The following is a 21,379-nucleotide window of genomic DNA, read 5'->3' on the forward strand; positions in this document are numbered from 1 at the left end:
GTTTGGCCAGGAGCAGTGGGCAGCATTCGTCGACGCCTGCGGACCTGGTACCGAGTGTCAATCGCTAGTTAGACCGTGATGTGTGCAGCACGGGGGCGGAGAACATGCAAACTCCACACAGAAAGGCTCCTATTTGGGAGATAACCCACTGGAGCACGGTGCCAACAGTGCCCCAGGCGGGAATCGAACCCAGGACCTTCTTGCTGTGAGGCACCAGTGCAATGCAATTGATGGAAACATTGGGATTTGAACCTGTGACGCAAGTATCTGTCAGTGTAGTGCTGTTATACTGTAATACAAGCAACAGGAAGTTGTTTATCTGAAAAATATTCATTGTTTTATTTTCATACAAGCAGAGCAGACACCAATACACAATACAAAGTACTTGAGGAGTAAACCTGCTTCCTCCACAGCAGGGTGATGGAGTGTTCCCTGCTCATACAGTTTAGCAGCTGTACTGAAAATGTTTACAAATTAATTAATCTGAGAAAAAAACAGCTTTTTCAGTTCTACACATGTTATATAGAGTTGAAGGTGGGGTTGTCAAAGTTTGTGTTCAAAGCTTCGTCTTCATCAGTGAAATCCTCTTGATCCAGATCAGCCTCGAACATCCGCTGCAGCAGCGCGTCGACAGTTCGATTCCCTGAAAGAACGAAAGAACTCAGGGCAAGGGTGTGACCTGGTCCAGAACGGGTTCCAGGTAGAGCACAGTTTTAGAACAGAAGTGACTGGACCGGTTCTTACTGGTGGAGGAAATCTTAAACATCAAACTGGTTTTCTTCTCTGAGTCTCCCAGCTCGTTGTCAGGCGTTTCCATGGCGACCACCAGGTTGTCATCCACCTCTCTGATGGACAGGAAAGAACAGTCAGACGTTTGCTTGAGTGTGTGTGGAACCTGGTGGTCACCGTGGTAACGTACTGGGCCGCTCCCAGTTTGAGCTCCTCGATCTTCTTCTCCAGCGACGTCTGGAGGACGCTCTTCTCCAGAGAATACTCCAGAAGGAAGGCCTCCAGCACGAAGGCCACAAAGATACTGCACAGGAAATTAGGTATCCGGTATTAGTACATTCCACTAATAGTAAAGACAGGCTAATAAAAGTCACAACTAGTACAAGTCACCACTGGTACAAATCAATACTCCAGAAGTTCTCCAGAAGTTGTGCCTCCAGCACGAAGGCCACAAAGATACTGCACAGGGAACAGTCTTAGTACAGTAGTATAACTGGTAACTAAGAGTAATTATTTGTAGTCAAAAGACATTGTCATGGTAATTACATTACATTTAGCAGTAATGTGCACATCGTCAGGATAACGAGTGTCTTACTTGATGATGATGATGACGACGGTGACGTGGAAGAGGATGAAGAAGATCCGAGCAGAGACATGAGTGACTGCGGCGAAACCACTGCTGAGCAGTGAAGCTTGTTAAGAATCAATAGTGACAGGATCAATAACTTCGGGATTGATACCGTAGGGATCAATCATTTAGGGTAATGTTAGTCCTCCCTCTATACGTACTAAGGTTTAAGGGTTTTGGGGGTGTTCAGGATCTGGAAGGTAAGGGGTTTTGGGGTAGGAAGCTTTTAAGGGGGTTCAGGGTCTGGGAGGTAAGGGGTTTTGGGGTAAGAAAGGGTGTTCAAGAAGGATATCGTGCCACTGGTTGACCACCGTCAGCTCCACCAGGACCATGAAGGAGGAGATCAGGTTGTTGAAGTTGTTCTTGCAGTATCCCAGTTTTGCGAAGGAGCTTCCCTTCAGCGCTGGGTTCCCACACCAGCCCCGGTCTGGGTCCAGGTCTGGGGAGTCAGGACCGAAGAACCGGATCCTTCCCTTGAAGAGCTCCATGCCCACCACGGCAAAGATGTAGTACACCACCTGCAGGGGCACCGCAGAGCCTATCCAAGGAACGAGCTTCACTCCTTCAATTACTAACAGGATTTACAAAATACTTAAAGCTACATGCTAAGATACAAGCTAAGGTACATGCTAAGCCTTCCTGAACTTTAACAATCAGATCCTGAAGTTTGATATAACAAAATCTACTGACGTTTGGAAAGTTTCCAGTTTGAAGGAAAGTCTAGGTTTCTGGACTTGGTGCTGTGTAGAGAACAAGGCCGGCCCGACGCATAAGCGAAGTAAGCGCCTGCTAAGGGCGTACCTCCACCAGAGGGCCCCAAAGAATGGTGGGGGCCCCCCAATCAGTGGTGTCACTAGGGGGTGCGGGGGGGTGTTGACCGCCACAGGAAATGGAGAGGGAGCGATCTCCCCTCTGCTGCGCCTCCCCGTTCCCAACAATACAAATAGATTAAATTTGATTCAGCTTAGGGCTCCAAAAAAGGCTTGGGCGGGTATAGAGAATTCAGTTTTAAGAGTTCTGGAGTTTCAGGGTTCTGACCTCAGCGCTAACTTAGTAGCAAGCACTTGTAGCTGTTGGCCACATTATTGGACAGCCGACACTTTCGCAACAAAGATAAAAGAAGAAATTCTGCTTTTTTTGTTATTTCAACAAACCCGATTTACTCCTCTTATAAGCAGAGAAGATGTCCCAATAAGAAGTCTCAAATCCAAACCACACTGATAATATTTAACTATGAATTCAACTATAATTACAATACTAATAATAGTCTCATAATTAGATGTTAAAAAGCCATAAAGGATCATCTGTGCGAGTATTAAGTCTCCACCTACGATGATGAGTTGAGCGAACGTGAGCATTGTGGGTCCAATCTTGATCAGTGTGTTGATGATGATACGGAAGCTGAGAGAGAAACCAGAGTTAGCACAGCGTGAGCAGAGCTGTAAGCATTAGCATTAGCGTGCTATACCTCTTGATGCTGTCCACGACCCGGACCAGCCGGAGAACTCTCAGGATAAAGACGATGTCCAGGATCTGGCGGCTGGTGTATGCCCCCGCTAGGAATGTACACGTAATATTAATACTGTATCCTGTGTTAGTCATTATTGAAGGTGTACTACTGCAGGTTGGGTGAGTAGTACTACAATTTTTTTTCTCTCTGTACTTACACGACTTCATGGCTGAGTTGATGACGGTGGCGATCAGAGCAGAGACCACGATGATGGTGTCGAACCTGCTCAGAGAGAGAGAAAATATATGATGACACTATGAATGTACATATTTACAATATACAATAAACACTACTTAAATACTAAATACATAAATACATAAATACTACTAATTAAATTTGATTCAGCTTAGGGCTCCAGCTTAGGACAACCAGCTGTCCTCACCAGTTCCAGAAGTTGTGTCTGGAGTAGAAAGTCCGGGGTTCGAAGGTGTAGAGCTTGAGAAGGATCTCAAGGAGGTACAGGACCAAGAAGAACCACTCGCTTTTGGAGATCAGCGGGTCCTCCTCGTCCAGACCGATGAAGACCGCGTTCACCAGGATGATCACATCGAAGAGCACAACGAAGGCCCTGAATAGTGGTACTAGACTGAGTAGTGGTACCACACTCCGAGCACTGGTTCCAGATTGAGTAGTGGTACCAAACTGAGAAGTGGTACCAGACTCTCAGTAGTGGTACCAGACTCTCAGTAGTGGTACCAGGAGATCTTACCGGTGTTGGACCATTTTGCAGAGCAGGCGACTGACTGGCGACAGGTACAGGGAGGGCAGACAGGTTTGCAGGGGGTGGAGCCTGGACTTGACTGTGATCACCTGGATGTTGAGCAGGTCGGCCAGGTGCACAAAAGCCACTTTACCTGAGAATCAATCAACCGATCGATTGATCAGTCACCATTGTTAATGTATTGCTCTTTCAGTGGTAGGAAGGAAGGTAGCACTGCTGCCTCACAGCAATAGGGTTGTGGTTTCAAACCTAACCGTGGCTGTAACGCTTTTTGCAAGAAAGTATCCTTACTACCCACCTAGGAAGTATCCTCACCACCCACCTAGGAAATATCCTCACTACTAACCTAGGAAGTACCCTCACTACCCACCTCGGAAGTATCATTTCTACCAACCAAGGAAGTACCCTCACTACCCACCTAGGAAGTATCCTCACTACCCACCAAGGAAGTATAATTTCTACCAACATACGAAGTATCCTCACTACCCACCGAGGAAGTATAATTTCTACCAACCTAAGAAGTATCCTTACAAATGAAAGAGTGACAGCATTGAGCTATGCCTACCTATGACACCCTTGTTCTGGTCATCGGAAACGCTCCACAGAAGCTCCCTGTGGGCGTCGCTAATGTCCGGTTGGACTAATCGCAGTAGTTGGTTCCAAGTTCCGTGGGTCACCACTGGCTCAGCCCCCTCGGCCCTCCTCTCCTGCAGAATGGCGAAGGCCCGCGCCATCTTGTGCCTTTTGGCCCTCACCAGCTGTCGTACCTCCTCCTGGGGACGGGGCATCAACACGGCTCAGAACCTGGAGATAATTTTGCTACCCCAAAATATGTACAGTACATACAGGACGTACAGTACATACACTACAGTACATAGAGTGCATATAGTTCAGACCTTAAGGTACTTCTTGTAGTTGTTGTAGACCACGGCAAGGAAGACGGACATGAAGATGTATGTGTTCACGAGGATGTAGACCACAAAGAAGAGCGCAAAGAAGGAGCTGGCGTTGTACGCGGGCATCCTGGAGACACAGTACAGTAATACACAGTACTACCATAGTACTACAGTACACAGTACTGCCATAGTACTACTGTAGTACTACAGAACACACAACGGTCGGGGGTCAGTAGAAGACAGTGGGAGTCAGTAGAGGTCGGTGGAGGTCGGGGGGGTCGGTGGAGGACGTGAGGGTCACTGGAGGTTGGTGGAGGTCGTGGGGGGTCGATGGGAGTCAGTGAAGGTCAGGGAGGGTCGGTGGAGGACGTGAGGGTCGGTGGGGGTCGGTGGGGGTCAGGGGGTCGGTGGAGGGTGGTGGAGGTCGGTGGAGGTTGGTACTCACATGACGTCCGAGCTGTTGGCAGTGGTGACCAGGACGTACAAGTAGAACACAATGTTCAGGAAGTTGGTGAAGTGAGGGTCGGTGGAGGACGTGGGGGTCGGTGGAGGTCGGTGGGGGTCGTGGGGGTTGGTGGATGTCAGTGGAGGTCGGTGGGGAGTGATGGTGGTCGGTGGAGGTTGGTGAGGGTCGGTGGAGGACGTGAGGGTCGGTGGAGGCCGGTGGGGGTCGGTGGATGTCGGTGGGGGTCGGTGGGGGGTGATGGTGGTCGGTGGAGGTTGGTACTCACATGATGTCCGGGCTGTTGGCAGTGGTGACCAGGACGTACAAGTCGAACACAATGTTCAGGAAGTTGGTGAAGTACGGACGTCCCTCCACCGTCCTCAGTCCCCTGGGGACAGACACCTCATCATATACATGATCTATAGAAACTACGCTATTGAAACTATGCTAATGAAACTGAACTATAGAAACTACAGCCATTTCACCATAGAAACTACACTATAGAAACTACATAAACTACACTAGAGAAACTAAGTTACAGAAATGACAGAAAGTACAATATAGAAATGATTTTAATAAAACTGTTTCAATATAGACACTACCTTCCGATTTCACCAGAAAAACTAAACAATAGAAACTTTACCACAGAAACTACATCATAGAAACTACTCTATAGAAACTATACTGTAGAAACCACTCTATAGAAACTACACTACAGAAACAACTCTATAGAAACTTTTCACTGTTATTTTCCTGTAATACTTTAATGGTACCACCAGATGCCACATTGCCGGGCCTTCTCTGATGTAAAGTCATTGTTCTTTTTTTTTTTTTTTGACCTGGATTGATCTGGTCGCGACTCGCCTATGATGCGGCAGGCAGCAGCCATCTTGCCTGTCACGCTCCTGCCCAAGCGTGCTTTTCGTCCGTCCCAAAATCTTAATCCCACTCACATTAGTTTACAACACATACACTCGCACACCAATCCTACTCCAAACAACACTCCATTGGACCAGGGTCTGCGGGACAGGAGGTGTGCGAGTGATTCGGGTTTGACTTGCCTGAAGGACTCACACCCCCAACCCCGCAATTTTAACTGCAATTACCAACAGCACACATTGAGCAATGGGGTTTTTCTGGGGTGGCCGGTCAGTGTGTGGGTGTGGTTGGCTGGGGCGCAGTCGGGTGGGCCCTCCCGGCCTGGCTGGAGTCCTGACGGCTTGCGCCTGGTGGCTTGGGATGTGCTGTGACCTGGCGGGGCTGCGGAGAGCGCCGCCGGGTGCCTTCCGGGGCCCCTGGGGGGACTGCTTGCCGTTGTGGGTGTGGGTTAGGGTGTGGGGGGGCGGTTGTTGGCCCTTCGCTTCTGGGGAGGGTGTAACATCGAGGTGCCCCGCGCTTGGCACATGCTGCTACATGTATGGGCACTTGACACTCACGCCGGGGAGGGCGTCTGGTTGGCTGCGGTGGGGCGGGCCTCCCCCTTGTGCAGGGCGTGGGTGGACATGGGGGTCATGCCGGCTCACCTGTGGGGCGGGCGGCTCGGGCGGGGTGTTGGTCTGTTGCCATGCGGCCGGGATCCGGGCCCGCGGTCCGTGCCTTGCGCCCATGGCCCGGGTTCTGTCCCGGCGGCTGTGTCTTGTGTCTGCACCCGGGGGTTGGTTGTATGTGTGTGCCCCTGGGGTGCAGGGTCTCCTCGTGCTCCCTGGGACTGGGTCATGCTCCTTAGGGCTGGGCTTGGGGGTTGTTCCACTTCTCTGGGGGCCCGGGGTTCTTCTGTGGCCGCAGGGCAGGGTACTCGGGTCTTTCCTGCAGCCGTAGGGTGTCCACATGGCTGCGGAGTTAGGTGGGGCTTCGAGGCCCCTTCCGCTGCTTGGAGGCGCCGCGACATATTACCAACATTCTACACCAATGCCAATGGGGATAAGTCATGTACACTCACCGGTAGACATCTTATACACACACACAAAGTTCTAAGTGTCTTATTTGTCAAGTGTACAGTACAACACAAGGTCATTTGGTACAATGAAATTCTTGGGGGATGACAGGCAACAACTGTGTAGTGGCATAAAAAGATAAAATCACAAGGCAACTATAAGGAGGATATATATATTTTTTAAATAAAATAAGAGTCGAATATAATTTTTTTTTAAAAAGAGCAAGAGTCGATGTTACAAATACGGGCAAGAGGTCACAGTGTGTGTACATAAAATAAAAATAAGAAAAATAATCCTAAAATGGAAACTAAAATAATTGGAACATTGTAGCAGTTCCAACAGAAATAGGTCAGGCTATTGCACAAGATATGGATATAAATATAAAGTGAAGGAGTACCAGTGGATACGTACATGTAGTTGTGCTGATGTACATTTAATTTACATAGGTGACTACAGATGTTGCAGGTTGAGAAGCCTGATGGCCTGAGGGTAAAAACTGTTTGTGAGTCTGCTAGTCCGAGCCCGGATGCTCCGGTAACGTTTACCAGACGGCAGAAGCGTGAACAGTCTGTAGCCTGGGTGGCTGTAGTCCTTTTTGATTTTCCGTGCTTTCCTAAGGCATTGTGTGCGGTAGATGCCTTGCACGGAGGGGAGGTGGCAGCCAATGATGCGCTCCGCTGTCTTCACCACCTTCTGGAACGCTTTGCGATCAGCAGCGGAGCAGCTGCCGTACCAGGCGGTGATGCAGCCGGTGAGGATGCTCAAAATGGTGCATTGGTAGAAGCTGGTGAGAGTCCTGACAGACATGCCAAACTTCTTGTGTCTCCTCAGGAAGAATAGGCGCTTTTGCGCAGTTTTTATTGCAGCGTCCGATTGCCTGGACCAGGAGAGGTCATCACTGATGGACACACTGAGGAACTTGAAGCAGGAGACTCTCTCCACTTCAGCTCCGTCAATGTCGTTTCCTGTAGTCCACGATCATCTCTTTAGTCTTGCAGATGTTGAGTGAGAGGTTGTTATCCTGGCAACATGTTGCCAAGACCCTGACTCTGTAGGAGGACTCATTGTTGTTGGAGATGAGACCTAGGATGGTGGTGTCGTCTGCAAACTTCAGGATGCTGTTGGTGCTCACGGGGCCACACAGTCATGTGTGAACAGGGGGTACAGGAGGGGACTGAGTACGCAGCCCTGCGGGGCTCCAGTGCTCAGGGTCAGTGCAGAGGAGGAGAGATTTCCCATTCTCACCACCTGGGGTCTGCCCCTCAGGAAGTCCAGGATCCAGTTACAGAGGTAGGTGTTAAGACCTTGGGAACAAGCTTAGCGGGCACAATTGTGTGGAATGCTGGGCTGTAATCTACAAACAGCATCCTCACGTTTGTGTTGCTCTTGTCCAGGTGGGAGAGGGTGGTGTGCACTGCCAGGGCGATGGCGTTGTCCGTAGATCTGTTCGGGCGATATGCAAATTGAAGGGGGTCCAGGGTGTCAGGAAGGGAGGAGCAGATGTGGGTTCTGACTAGCTGCTTGAAGCACTTCATGATGGTAGAGGTCAGTGCTACGGGTGATAGTCATTCAGGCAACGCGATGGGTTGTTTCTTTGGTACCGGGACAATGGTTGTCTGTTTGAGGCAGGTGGGGACTGTAGACTGGATCAGGGAGAGGTTGAATATGGAGGTGAATACCTCCGCCAGCTGGTCAGCACACGCTCTGAGGACATGGCCTGGAATGCCATCCGAGACTTCCGAGGGTTTACTCTTTTAAGAGCTCTCCTCACGTCAGCCGTAGACAGGAACAGAGTGCAGTCATCTTGGTCCTTCGCTAGCCTTTCAGCTGGGATGGTGCTGCTTGCCTCAAACCGTGCGTAGGTGTTGAGCTCAACGGGAAGAGAGGCGGCTGGCTGGGCATCACTCCTGTTTCTCCATTTATAGTCTGTGATGGTGCGCAGTCCACATCACATGCGTCGGGGGTTGGAACTGTGGTAGTCCGACTCCAGCTTGTCCCTGTAGGCTCTTTTGGCATCTCTGATGTCTTTCCTCAAGGCCTCCATGTCCCCAGAGCTATAGGCAGAGGACCATGCTCTGAGCTTAGCACAGACATCACCATTAATCCAGGGCTTCTGGTTGGTCCTGACCTTGACTCTCGGCACAACGTCATTAATGCACTTGGAGATGTAGGCTGAGACAGAGTCTGTGTATTCATCGATGTCCCCATCAGCTGCAACACAGAACATCTGCTAGTCCGTGGTTTCGAAACAGTCCTGGAGAGTGGCAGAAGATTCCTCACTCCAGCGTTGGACTGTTCGACAAACTGGTTTTCCTTGCTTTAATTGTTGTCTGTAGGTTGGTAGGAGAAGAATGGAGGTGTGATCCGCCTTACCAAAGGCAGGGCGGGGGAAGGGTTTGTAGCTGTCCCGTAGTTGTGAATAACAATGGTCGAGAGTTTGATCACCCCTGGTAGGAAAGTGATATGCTGGTGATATTTAGGCAAAACATTCCTCATATAAGCCCTATTGAAGTTGCCACAAACAATAGAAGCTGCCTCAGAGTGAGCGTTCTCCAGTCCATTGATTACTCTGTAAAGGTCCTCTAACGTGCACGTTTTATCCGCCTGTGGGGGTATGTAGACTGCCGTGATTATAGCAGAGCTGAATTCCCGCGGGAGGTAGAAGGGACGGACTTTCATAGTTAAGAGCTCCAGGTCCGGAGAGCAGTGTTTTGAAAGTACTGATATATCCGAACCCCAGCGAGGGTTTACCATAATGCAGAGCCCACCGCCTCTGCGTTTACCTGAGAGGCGGTGGGGTTCTGTCGTGCCGGTAGATGGAAAATCCAGCCGGAGTCCGGCACCGTAGCGTCCAGCCAGGTTTCTGTGAATGCCAGCACACAGCAGCTTGCTGTGTAATAATAATAATATGTACTCCGGTAAGTTGCGAAAAAGTCCGTATTTAATGTTGAACGGACATCCAGGAGTACTTGTCGTTCATATTGTAAGAGCGACAGTGCACTGCGTGCAAAAATAATAACAATCTACGAGTTGAATGCGGAGCCATTGCCGGTGCGTCCATACTACGGCGCACCCAGAAATGTTCTCACACACACACACACACACACACACACACACACACACACACACACACACACACACACAGGCGGTCCCATCACACACGCACACACCATCACACCTGCCTCAAGTGCACCCCAGCACCCTCCTGGTTGCATTCCTCTCTTTTCCTCCCTCATTTGCTGCCATAATTTTGACAGGCAGAGGGCACTGGACGACTTGTATGGAGAATTCTGCCATAGATTCTGTGATTTATAAAAGTTTGAGAAGTGACTTGAGCTGGTGTCATGTTCCTGTTATTGATGAGGCAGCACCGCAGGAATCACAGCTGGAGCTGATTGATCTCCAGTCTGACTCCGTCCTAAAGGAGAAGTTCAACTCCTTGAAACTGAAGACGATGTATGGTTCAACTGAACCAGACAAAGTCTTTAAACATCCACAGTTGGCACAGAGGATGCTGCTGTTATTTGGCTCTACCATAGAGTATGAACAGAGGATGCTGCTGTTATTTGGCTCTACCATAGAGTATGAACAGAGGATGCTGCTGTTATTTGGCTCTACCATAGAGTGTGAACAGAGGATGCTGCTGTTATTTGGCTCTACCATAGAGTGTGAACAGAGGATGCTGCTGTTATTTGGCTCTACCAGAGAGTATGAACAGAGGATGCTGCTGTTATTTGGCTCTACCATAGAGTATGAACAGACGTTTGGTGGATGAACATAAATAGAACAGGCCACAGAGCCAAGCTTACTGATCAACACCTGAGCACTGTCCAACACATTTCCACAACGAAAATGGCACCAGATTTTGATGCGTTGGCAAAAAGGGAGACCAGCAAAACTGTTCTCATTCAATCTATTGATGGTGAGTTGTTGTATTTTTTATTTAAAAATGAAATTAAATGAAATTATTTAATAAAAAATGGGATAAGAGGAAATAGATCTCACATGTATTTTACACTTTATGCTTGCTCATTTTTCACCTCATCTACTAATGGTCTGGCCTGCCGGTCACTATAGAAACTACAGTGATTTCACCATAGAAACCACACTATAGAAACTACACTACAGAAACTACATTATAGAACGACACGATAGAAACTGCAGTGATTTCACCATAGAAACTAGGGGGCGCTGCTCACCGTTTCCCGAACAGTTTGAGTGCCATGAGGGAGAACATGAGGACGCTGAAGATGAAGAGGAGGAAGACGTAGAAGATCTGAGGCAGCGCATTCCGGATGCTCCTGAAGGCCCTGCGGAGCTGCAGCCAAACAGGAAGTTACAGAACACAGGAAGTTATAGCCCTGCGGAGCTCCAGCCAAACAGGAAGTTACAGAACACAGGAAGTTATAGCCCTGCGGAACTGCAGCCAAACAGGAAGTTACAGAACACAGGAAGTTATAGCCCTGCGGAACTGCAGCCAAACAGGAAGTTACAGAACACACAAAGTTATAGTCCTGCGGAGCTGCAGTCAAACAGGAAGTTACAGAAAAGAGGAGGTTATAGCCCTGCGGAGCTGCAGCCAAATAGGAAGTTACAGAACACAGGAAGTTATAGCCCTGCGGAGCTGCAGCCAAACAGGAACTTACAGAACACGGGAAGTTATAGTATACCGGAAGTTATAAACCCTGCGGAGCTGGAGCCAAACAGGAAGTAACAGCAAACAGGAAGTTATAGGAAATTGCAGCAAAGCAATTAGTTTCAAATATGTGGTTATACATGTACTAATTGCAGTTTTAGACTAGTAGTGCTATTAGTATCCTACTGGTTCTAGTAGTACTGGTAGTACTAGTAGTAGTACCTGGCGTCCCTCGGTGATGTTGACGAGCAGCAGAGGTCGTAGAACTCTGGAGCAACGAATAGCCAAGAAACCTGAAGATCTGAGTGCAGCGAAGACCAGCATGTCCATCAGGGTGAGCTGGATGGAGAAAAAGAGACAGGTTACCTGTCTGTCTATCTACCTACATGTCTGTCTGGGGGGCAACGGGGAGCCAAGGAGAGCGACGGGTAGCGATGTCAGTGTGTTGGCGATGGGAGAAAGTTGATTTCAACCTTCTGCTAATTAGCTGTGATGAGGGGCAGTGTTGAAGCATTTCCACTGGTCCGCCCGCTGAAAAACCCTGACCAAACCCTTGACTTTGGTTCCGAACAAACCTTTTGGTGACTACCAAACCTTTGTTCCCAAAATGGAGGAGAAGCTTCTTGTTGCGGGAGTCGGTTTCCCCATGCTTTATGATTATAACGCTATTTGTTTACAGAGAGGTAATTAAAAGATATGATGGGACAAGATTTGGGAATTAGCTGGGATTCCTGGTTATTACATGATGCACTGAAGTAAAAATGTCCAGGTTGGATCTCTGTTAAAGTGAAGTTGTTGTGGAGACTGTCCCTGTACTTCCACAGTTTAATTAAAAACATTTTCCCTCAATAGTATGATGTCATGTAGCACAGATCACATGGTATAAAATAAGTGTATGTGACTGTATGTGCATTTACACACTCAGATACATGCCAAAAGTAAGACACAGAAGGTTGCAGTGTTTTGTTATTGTATTTTTTTATCATTAGTTGAAGAGGGCAAAAGAAAATGGAAAAACCTTAGGGACAGAGAGAGAGAGCGAGAGAGAGAGAGACAGAGAGGGGGGGGCAGAGAGATTGGGTCAGAGACAGAGAGAGAGACAGAGAGGGACAGAGAGACAGACAGAGAGCGAGACACAGAGAGAGAGAGAGAGAGAGACAGCGACAGAGATAGAGGTTGTGGTTTCAAGCACCTTTTATTTACATCTGTTAAGTAGTAGTATCTATTATATGTGTGACAAATAAACCTCTTGAATCTTGAATCTTATCCATTAAAAAAAAAAACAAGATCAAGCTGAGTTAGAAAATAAATTAAAAAAATAGTAAACCTTAACAACAAGACAAGTAATATAACAAACTAAGATAAAATAAAACATGTTAAACATGTCCTCTCCAGATTAAAAAACTAGGCACTAGATGGATCCATAATGCTTAAAAACCATGCCCTCACCATTGCCCCCTTTATCAGAATCAGAATCAAAATCAGAATCAGAAATACTTTAATAATCCCAGGGGGAAATTACTACCCTCTCATTTAAAAATAAACGTAACTTCTGTCTTTCTCCTTCAGTTTTATGTTGTCACAGTCTCAATTTAAAGTTATTTTGTTCTCGATGTCCCTAATTTCCTCCTCTAGAGCGTTAATGGTTTCCCTAACCCTGTTGGTGAAGTGAGCAATGTACTGCTGGCAGAACAGACAAACATGGGTCTTCTCTAGCTCCCACAATTGACTTAAGGAAGTAAAATCCTCCTTCCTCTCTTTCCAAACCTGCAAGAACAAATTAAAATGATCACAGAATACCTTGTCCTGTAGCAGCTTTGTGTTGAAGTGCCAGTATGAGTTGGACTTCATACTCATTGGGAGATGTAAATCAATGGTGACCAGATGATGGTCTGAAAATCTTACCGAGTGAAAAAAACGAGTATTCTGGAGAAAAAACGGTGTGAAATGTAAAATATGTCTAATTTGGCTGCACTGACCCTGCCTGCTAAAACCTTGACCCATGTGTACCCATGTGTGTTGTCTGGTGTGTGAATCCTTTACCACGCATGTATTGGTAACATCTGAGTGAGTTATTCTTTTAGATAAAAAAAACTGATGACTGCAGATGTGACTCTTCACTGGTCCTGTCAGTAAAAGGTAAAATCAATGGGTCTGGCCCCCCCCCAAGAACCAAAGAACTCCCCTTGGTCACACTGTCGTAAAGCTTCTTTTAGTATCTTAAGTACTTGTAGTCTCTCTGAGCGCAGGTTAGGAGCATAAATATTAACCAAACAAAAAATAATTGTATTAATCTCAGCCCTCACCATGTGCTGCCTGCCTTCAACTAACATCCTGCAGGATAAGATGGTAACATCTAACCCAGGAGAGAACAGGGCAGGGTCCCTGCACTAAAGTTGGTTCAATGACTAAGGGAGAACGTCTCCTTCCACCACAAAACCCAGTCTACCTCATTCACTACGTCACTGTGTGTTTCTTGTACAAAGACTATATCTATTTTTTTCTGAATGCATAGTTCAGATAATACAGCCCTCTTATGTATATCCATCCCTTCCATCATTGATGTTAAGAGTCCCAAACCTCAAACTGTGCATGACGACTGGAAACAAACCACCAGACAGAAGGAACAGAAAGAGAAGAAACACGCAGTGAAACTCAGAAACATTCAGTCACTTATTTATTTTTTCATTTTCCGTTCTTCCCTCTTTCTGACATGCACGCCTTTCTTACAGTGGTTACATGTTTTCTTATGCTATACCTTTTCTTTTCATCCAGCAAATCACAACTAACTACTTTCTGCAAAGCTTTAACAGATTTGATACATTTTTCAGTGTCTGGAAAATAATCACAAACTTTAACAGATTTTCCAAAAGTTTTGTCAAGAAAGTTGTTAACTTCCTGTAGCCTGTACAGATCTCCACTGACAGGTTGTGAGTCTGTTACTGATAAATCATCTGAATCAGAATCAGAGCCCATATGATGGTCATGTTCAGTGACCTGGGGAACCAGCGGTGTGTACTCACACCTCCTGGCCGCCCGCCTGTTGCTCTGTGTCGGGCTCCGTCTCCACCCCGCTCGTCAGAAGCTCCGGTCCCGTTCTCCGCACTCACACCAATTGGACCAGCCTCATTTTCACATATTTTATTGTTTTAAAGGAGTTCGGTCTAACACTGAACTACTGAGGTGCCTGAGACCGGGGAAGACCTGGCTGACGCACTCGATGTTAAAATGCTATGCTCACAGGCATTTGTGATGGCCTCTCTTCTCACCTCTTGGTCATCAGGACTCAAGGAAGCATCCAGGGCAGTATTAGGCCAGTCTTCTTCCTGCTTCCACAGCAATGTAGGACCTTCCCACCATCTACTGGTCTGTAGAAAGTCTGCAACTGTCAACCCCCTCGATGCATCATCAGCCGGATTGTCTTTGGAGCAGACATGCCTCCATTGCCAGGGTTCTGATGCCTCTCGGATGGTTGAGATTCTATTAGCCACGAATGTGTGAAACCGTCGATCCTCGTTCTTGATGTACTTTAGAACTGCAGTACTGTCTGTCCAAAAGACAGAATCTTCCAACCTGAAATTGAGTTCTCCCTTTAGCATTGAGTCTACCCGTACAGAAAGAACTGCTGCTGTCAACTCCAGTCGTGAAATAGTTATAGCCTTCAGTGGCGTCACTCTAGCCTTGCCGAGCAGACAGGCGACTTGGATGTGACGTTGCTGGCTCAACATCCTCAAGTATGTGACAGTCCCATATCCAACTTCACTGGCGTCAGTGAAGTGATGTAGCTGGGTCTGGGCGACCTCCCCGAAGTCCACTGGCTTGACACATCTGGGTATCTCGAATGCATTGAGCTGGTCCAGGTCTTCCAACCATGCTTTCCACTGGCTTAAGATGTCGGGTGGCAAGGCGTCATCCCATGCACATTCTCTTCTGCATAGTTCCTGCTGCATCATCTTCGCAGGCAGTGTCACTGGTGCCAGGAAGCCTAGGGGGTCATACACTGAGCAGATGGTTGACAGCATACCACGTCTGGTAAGTGCCTGTTGCCTCACCTCGATCTTAAATTTGAAAGAGTCAGTTTCTATGCACCACAGTAGACCCAAAGCTCTCTCTACTGGCAGCTTGTCTCGATCCAGATCCAATTCCTTTAACTCCTTAGCCCTTCGCTCTGTTGGGATGGCCTGTAAGACAGAGCGGCTGTTGCTAGTCCACTTTTCCAAGACAAAACCTCCCTTCTGGCACAGTGCAGTTAGGTCTTGGATCATCTGGATAGCATCCCCTTCGGTGGCTGAGCTCTTCAAAGAATCATCCACATAAAAGTTTTTCTTGACAGCTTGACATACACTGGCAGCAAACTCAGACTGATGATCTTCAGCGCCTTTTCTCAGCGCGTAGCTTGCACAGCTTGGAGAGGACACAGCACCAAACAGGTGAACGGTCATCCTGTGCTCCACCAGGTCCTTAGTGACGTCTCCATTTGGCCACCAGAGAAAACGGAGGAAGTCCCGGTCTTCTTCTGCAACCTTTACCTGGTGAAACATGGCTTGTATATCACCCATGAATGCTACAGGTTTCTCTCTGAAGCAAAACAGGACTCCAAGCATTGAGCTGGTAAGGTTAGGGCCCTGAAGCAGTTCCTTATTCAATGATGCTCCTTGAAAGGTGGCTCCACAATTAAACACGACAGGAAGGGTTCCTTTCCTTGGGTGATGGACCGCAAGGTGGGGAATGTACCACACTCTGCCAGGTTCGCCTTAAAGCTTCTGCTAGGGCACAGGCTCTGCGTAGTTGTTAGCGATAAGGCTATTCACATACTTTGCGTACTCCTGGTGCAAGCTGTCACTACTCAAGAACCTTCTTCTTAAGCCCTGCATCCTTTGCTTCACCACAGCCAAGTTTTTGGGAAGAGAAACACCCCTTTTCTTGAAGGGTAACTTTAAACAGTACCTTCCATCTTGCAGCACTGCTGAATGCTCCACGATCTCCATGAATTTGATGTCGTCTCGAGACATTTCCTTTTCCTCTGTAGCCTTCTCACTGAAATCATGGTTGTATTGACTAACAAGCATGTCTTCGAGCCTTTGCAGAGAGATGCGGTTCACTGTGGCGGAGGATAATGATGCATCACTGTTTCCACTCAGTGGGCCATTAACCACCCATCCCAGCACTGCCATTCTGGCAGCTATTGATGACCTCCCAGGGTTCTAGTACCTTGGGTGTGTTAGTTCCAATTAACAGGTCAACATCTGCCTTCACACTTGGGATGCACACCTTTGAGAGATAAGGCCACTTAGCCAGATCCTCAGACCTTATCATATTATCCACAGTGACTGGCATTTCTTTCTGTGTGAATACCTCAGGGAGGCTATAAAATTTATTACCGTCCAGATCAGACACCTCCAGACCTGACAAAGCGTATGCTGAGACAACCTTTTCTTGCCCCATTGTGCGCAATAAGAAACTTGTTCCTTGGCCTGTGATGTTCAACTTCTGCATCAGGCGTTCAGAGCAGAATGTGGCTGAACTTCCAGGATCTAGAAAGGCATACGTTGAAATTACATGGCTTCCCTTTGCAGACTTCACCTTGACAGGAAGGATGGATAGCAAACACTGGTCCTTACCAGCCCCTGTATGTCCACATATTTCAGGAGAAGACTGTTGCTGGCCAGGCGAGGCTCTTAACTGTTCCTGAGTCAGTGGTCTTTTAATGTGCAGCACAGTATGGTGAGATTGTCCACAGATTTTACATGCCAAGCGACTCTCACAGTCCCTGCTGATGTGGCCAACGTGTAGACATGCAAAACAAACTCCCTTTTGCCTCAGGAAGAGGATCTTCTCCTTGTGCTCTGTGGCTGTAAACTGCTTGCACTCCTCCACAAGGTGGCGACGTTCACAACAAAGGCACTTAGCTTCCTCAGTGTGCCCTGTGCCCAACGGTTGCTCCTTTACGTCCTCAGACAGATCCTTGAAAGTCACAGCAGTAGCAACAATGTTAGCCGTTACATGGCTCTTGGGCTGTGAATTAAATCTTGATGGAGGCCTTGGTGCAGAGGCAGTAGGTGGATCCTGTATGTCGCCAAACAGAGGGTCCGAAAGGATTTTGACACGGCGTTCGATAAGCTGGACCAAGGGAGTGATGTGGGCTCGGTCATGAGTCCTTTCCATGATGTCATGAGCTGTAGTTCTCCATTGCTCTCTCATCTTAAATGGCAGCTTGGAGATAATGGTCCTCATATTGACAGGCATGTCCAGTTCCTGCACGTAATGAAGCTCCCCCATTACATTGCAACAGCCACGTAAAAACAAGGAGTAGTCTTGCAGTGCATTCACATCCTCAGCCTTAACTGCTTGCCAGGCCAAGGCCTTGTTCATATAAGCTATGGCGACCTTGTATGGGTTGCCAAAGTGTTCCTGCAGAAGACCCTTTGCCACTTTGTAGCCATGGTCAGGTGCCATATGCTGACAGCTACGCACCAACTCTTGTGGCTGTCCTCTGGTGAACTGCTCTAGATAATAAAGACAGTCTGCACTTTCCGCTTTGCTTTCCACACCTTGTTCAAAGGCTTTAATGAACAGTCTGAACTGGAGAGGGTTCCCATCGAACACAGGAATTTCTCTTGATGGCAGAGATGATGTATGGTGTTGGCGAACCAGGGCAGCGGTGATGTCATTTGCCTTTGCATAATGGCCAGTAGATCTGGGGAATGAGTTCCATTGGCTGGCTGGTCTGTGAAACGCCTTTGTTCTTCAGTTGTCAACTGCTGCCTATAGTCAGCTGATTCCAATGTTCCTTGCTGTAGCTCACGTGGATTGTGCTGATGTTTATAGGCATCCATACACCACAGCTCAGTTTGCCCTTTGATCACATCTGGTGACAGCGGGTTGTTAGGTGGTAACGGTCCTTTGGCGGAGACATATTGTGTAAGCTTTGATAGTCCAGGTTCCTTTGTTTTAGGATTTAAGACACTTATTGATTGCATTTTTCCTTTTTCCTTTTCCACATAGGAATTAATGCCATTTGAGGGTGTTGCTGAACAACTTTTCCTCTCGTAGGCCTGTAGCACAAAGAACTTAGCAGCAGATGTAGCCAATTCTTGGTGGCACGGTGGCGCAGTGCATTGCACTGCTGCCTCACAGCAAGAAGGTCCTGGGTTCGCTGTTGGCACCGTGCTCCGGCGGGTTATCTCCCAAATAGGAGCCTTTCTGTGTGGAGTTTGCATGTTCTCCCCGTGCTCACATGGGGTTTCCTCCACCTCACGTCAGTAAGGACCCCAACCAAAAACATGCACCCATCATCGTCTGACCAGCAATGGACATTTATCACCTGGTCCCCGGGCGCGTCCACGTACGCTGCCCACTGCTCCTGGCTGTGCCCCTGGAGGAAGGACAAGCCAGGATGGGTCAAAAGCAGAGAATCCATTTCACCGGCCACCATCAAAGCATGTGCATGTGTGTGTGTGTGCAAGCATGTGTTATAGTGTGGTGTGTTGCGTGATGAATAAAGACTGTTTTTTCTTCTTCTTCTCTGCATCTACATCAAGCTGCTCCCTTGTCCTTAGTTTCTGTTCCTGCTCCTCCAGCGCGTGTCTTTCCTTCAAAGCTGCAGCTCTAGCGACAAGTGCAGCTCTCTCGGCCTCAGCCTTTATCCTGGCTGAAGAAGTGCTGGATCTCCCACTGCTAACACTTTTATGTGACCGTTTGCTATCAATATTGGACACACTGTCGTTTTGATTGACACCATCCCCACCCTCGCCATTTTCATGCACAGCTTTAAAACCCACATTTGCTTTACCATGACCATTTTTATTGAAACCAACATCAAACATTTCAGTTGACACAGTTGACAAAGCACCATTACCATTTTCAGAACACCTTGCAACAAAAACCTTTGTTTCAGAAATAACATTGTTAGATATCATCTTTGCTTTAAACCAAATTTCATGTTTTTCTTCTTCATCAACAGGCAATAAACTCAACAAAGACTCATGAATACGTTTTGCATCGTTACACGTTTGTATCAGTTCCTTCAGAGCAATTTGTAACTGTGGTTTGGGATTTTTTAATCCTTGCATCGATTTTCTAATGATGCTTGCATTGTCCAACTTAAACTTTCAGTCCGCTTGCAACGTAATTAGTTTATCAACAAGCCCTTCAGCACGTTTAGAATGTTTGTGATCAACAGCTCTAACCACACTGCTGGTTTTACTAGCGGCTTGCATTGCAGTCTGTTCAATCGCAGGGGTATTCTCCATGATAAACAACTGATCAAACGATTCGCTGTTTTAGTAACGCAAAACTCGCAAGTCACGCAAAGTTAGAAAAGTCTCCACAATCAGTCTGCCGGCGTTTAACACATGTGCTTTTTATACTCCCCTGAAGATTGTAGCGCTAAAGATCCCTCTTTCGTTGGGCGCCTTGCAGTTGTCGGATGGTCCCTTGTACTCCTTGTCACCAGAAGGTCCAAACTAAATATCGAACTGATGCGGGGTTTCTGACTAATTTTAAAGGAGTTCGGTCTAACACTGAACTACTGAGGTGCCTGAGACCGGGGAAGACCTGGCTGACGCGCTCGATGTTAAAATGCTATGCTCACTTGATTGCCCTGTGCTAAACAAAACAAACGCATGTAGACAATCTTGATGCAGAAATCCAAAGTGGTCCATTTATTCCCATACAGCACATTGTCCACAGCAGTTCCATTCTCATAGCAACAAGGGGCCGCGCGCAAGCGGTCAAAAACCCTTCGCCCTTCCGGGTCAAACACCTGCCAACAACATGGTATTTCCTACCTATATACCTGAGGTCAATTTGCAGACATGCGCCACCCAGTGTTACACAAACGAAATTACAACATAAATTCAAAACAGCATTTTGGCTCTTACAATCGTATTTGTCACTTGGGATCACTTTGGGCTCAGATTGCAGTGTCTGGATTTATCCATCACTGCTTGTGTTATTATTCCTCTCTATCTGCCGCGGAGTCTCAGTTTCCGCATCGCCGGCCCCAGCCCCGGCAGGTTGCCGGTGCGGACAAGTGCAGCGCTTGTGTCGCCGCATTCAAAACATTTCAAGCTACCAGAATTGACCTATCACAGGTAAAAACTTTCGTCATGTTTAACCCTAAAAGACACCTCCAATGACTGTGCGGGGGGAGTTAAAAACATAAACACTTGTCTCCTGTGAGACTGGACGTGCTTCAGCTTCTGGTCCCTGCAGCCCAGCCCCACCATGCGGATCAGACTGGCCAACTTCCCGAAGCCCTGCAGCTCTCGCGCAAGCGCCTCATTGGGAATAAATGGGGGGAGACTCGAGATAGTGACCCTGGTATTTTTCTGTATCCCCCCTGGCACAGCCAGGGGGGATACAGAAAAATAGCCATCCTTTATACAGACACTGTTCTCAATCGACTGAGTTACGAATCGTTCTTCCTTCGGAAGACCACCAACCACTTTGTTCATTCTCAATGTGAATGACAGGTTGCTGTGTCCGACCACCTCCCCCACGGCCAGGAGAACCTCCTCCACGGCCAGGAGAACCTCCCCCAGGGCCAGGAGAACCTCTCCCACGACCAGGAGAACCTAATCCACGGCCAGTAGAACCTCCTCCACGGCCAGGAGAACCTCCTCCACAGCCACCTCCTCCACAACCGGTGGAGGAGGTGGCAACACTAAACTAAAAACGAATAAAACAACAACTAGAAATAAACGGTATGCTATATATAACAGATATTGGTTCGGAGCTACCACCCCATGTACAATCCTCCACTTAAGGTCGCCCGTCCATTTGTCAATGGGGGGCTTGTACAGAGATTGCCAGCATCCGTTAGGGGAAGCTCCTGGGCCAAAGAACCAGGTCCACCTCTACACTTGCACCCCTGCCA

The 21,379-nt window shown here is 47.8% G+C and overlaps 1 protein-coding gene across 1 annotated transcript in view; it reads right to left on the bottom strand.

The window, feature by feature from the left end:
* Positions 1–369: 369 nt before the first annotated feature.
* The window catches only part of tpcn3 (two pore segment channel 3), a 39,799-nt gene continuing 18,789 nt past the window's right edge, over positions 370–21,379 (bottom strand). The window contains exons 5-19 of the mRNA XM_079999767.1: positions 11,722–11,838; positions 11,063–11,181; positions 5,216–5,317; positions 4,485–4,611; positions 4,154–4,361; positions 3,577–3,721; positions 3,250–3,435; positions 3,025–3,089; positions 2,826–2,913; positions 2,689–2,758; positions 1,650–1,875; positions 1,325–1,415; positions 920–1,033; positions 745–845; positions 370–643 (exon numbers count right to left, since the gene is read on the bottom strand). Of these exons, the coding sequence (XP_079855893.1) occupies positions 519–643; positions 745–845; positions 920–1,033; positions 1,325–1,415; positions 1,650–1,875; positions 2,689–2,758; positions 2,826–2,913; positions 3,025–3,089; positions 3,250–3,435; positions 3,577–3,721; positions 4,154–4,361; positions 4,485–4,611; positions 5,216–5,317; positions 11,063–11,181; positions 11,722–11,838 (1,884 nt within the window). The 3' untranslated portion in view covers positions 370–518. The remainder of the gene's footprint in view (positions 644–744; positions 846–919; positions 1,034–1,324; positions 1,416–1,649; positions 1,876–2,688; positions 2,759–2,825; positions 2,914–3,024; positions 3,090–3,249; positions 3,436–3,576; positions 3,722–4,153; positions 4,362–4,484; positions 4,612–5,215; positions 5,318–11,062; positions 11,182–11,721; positions 11,839–21,379) is intronic.

Source organism: Zeus faber, assembly GCF_960531495.2.
Source record: "Zeus faber genome assembly, chromosome: 4".
In the NCBI taxonomy this organism is placed as follows: Eukaryota; Metazoa; Chordata; class Actinopteri; order Zeiformes; family Zeidae; genus Zeus; species Zeus faber.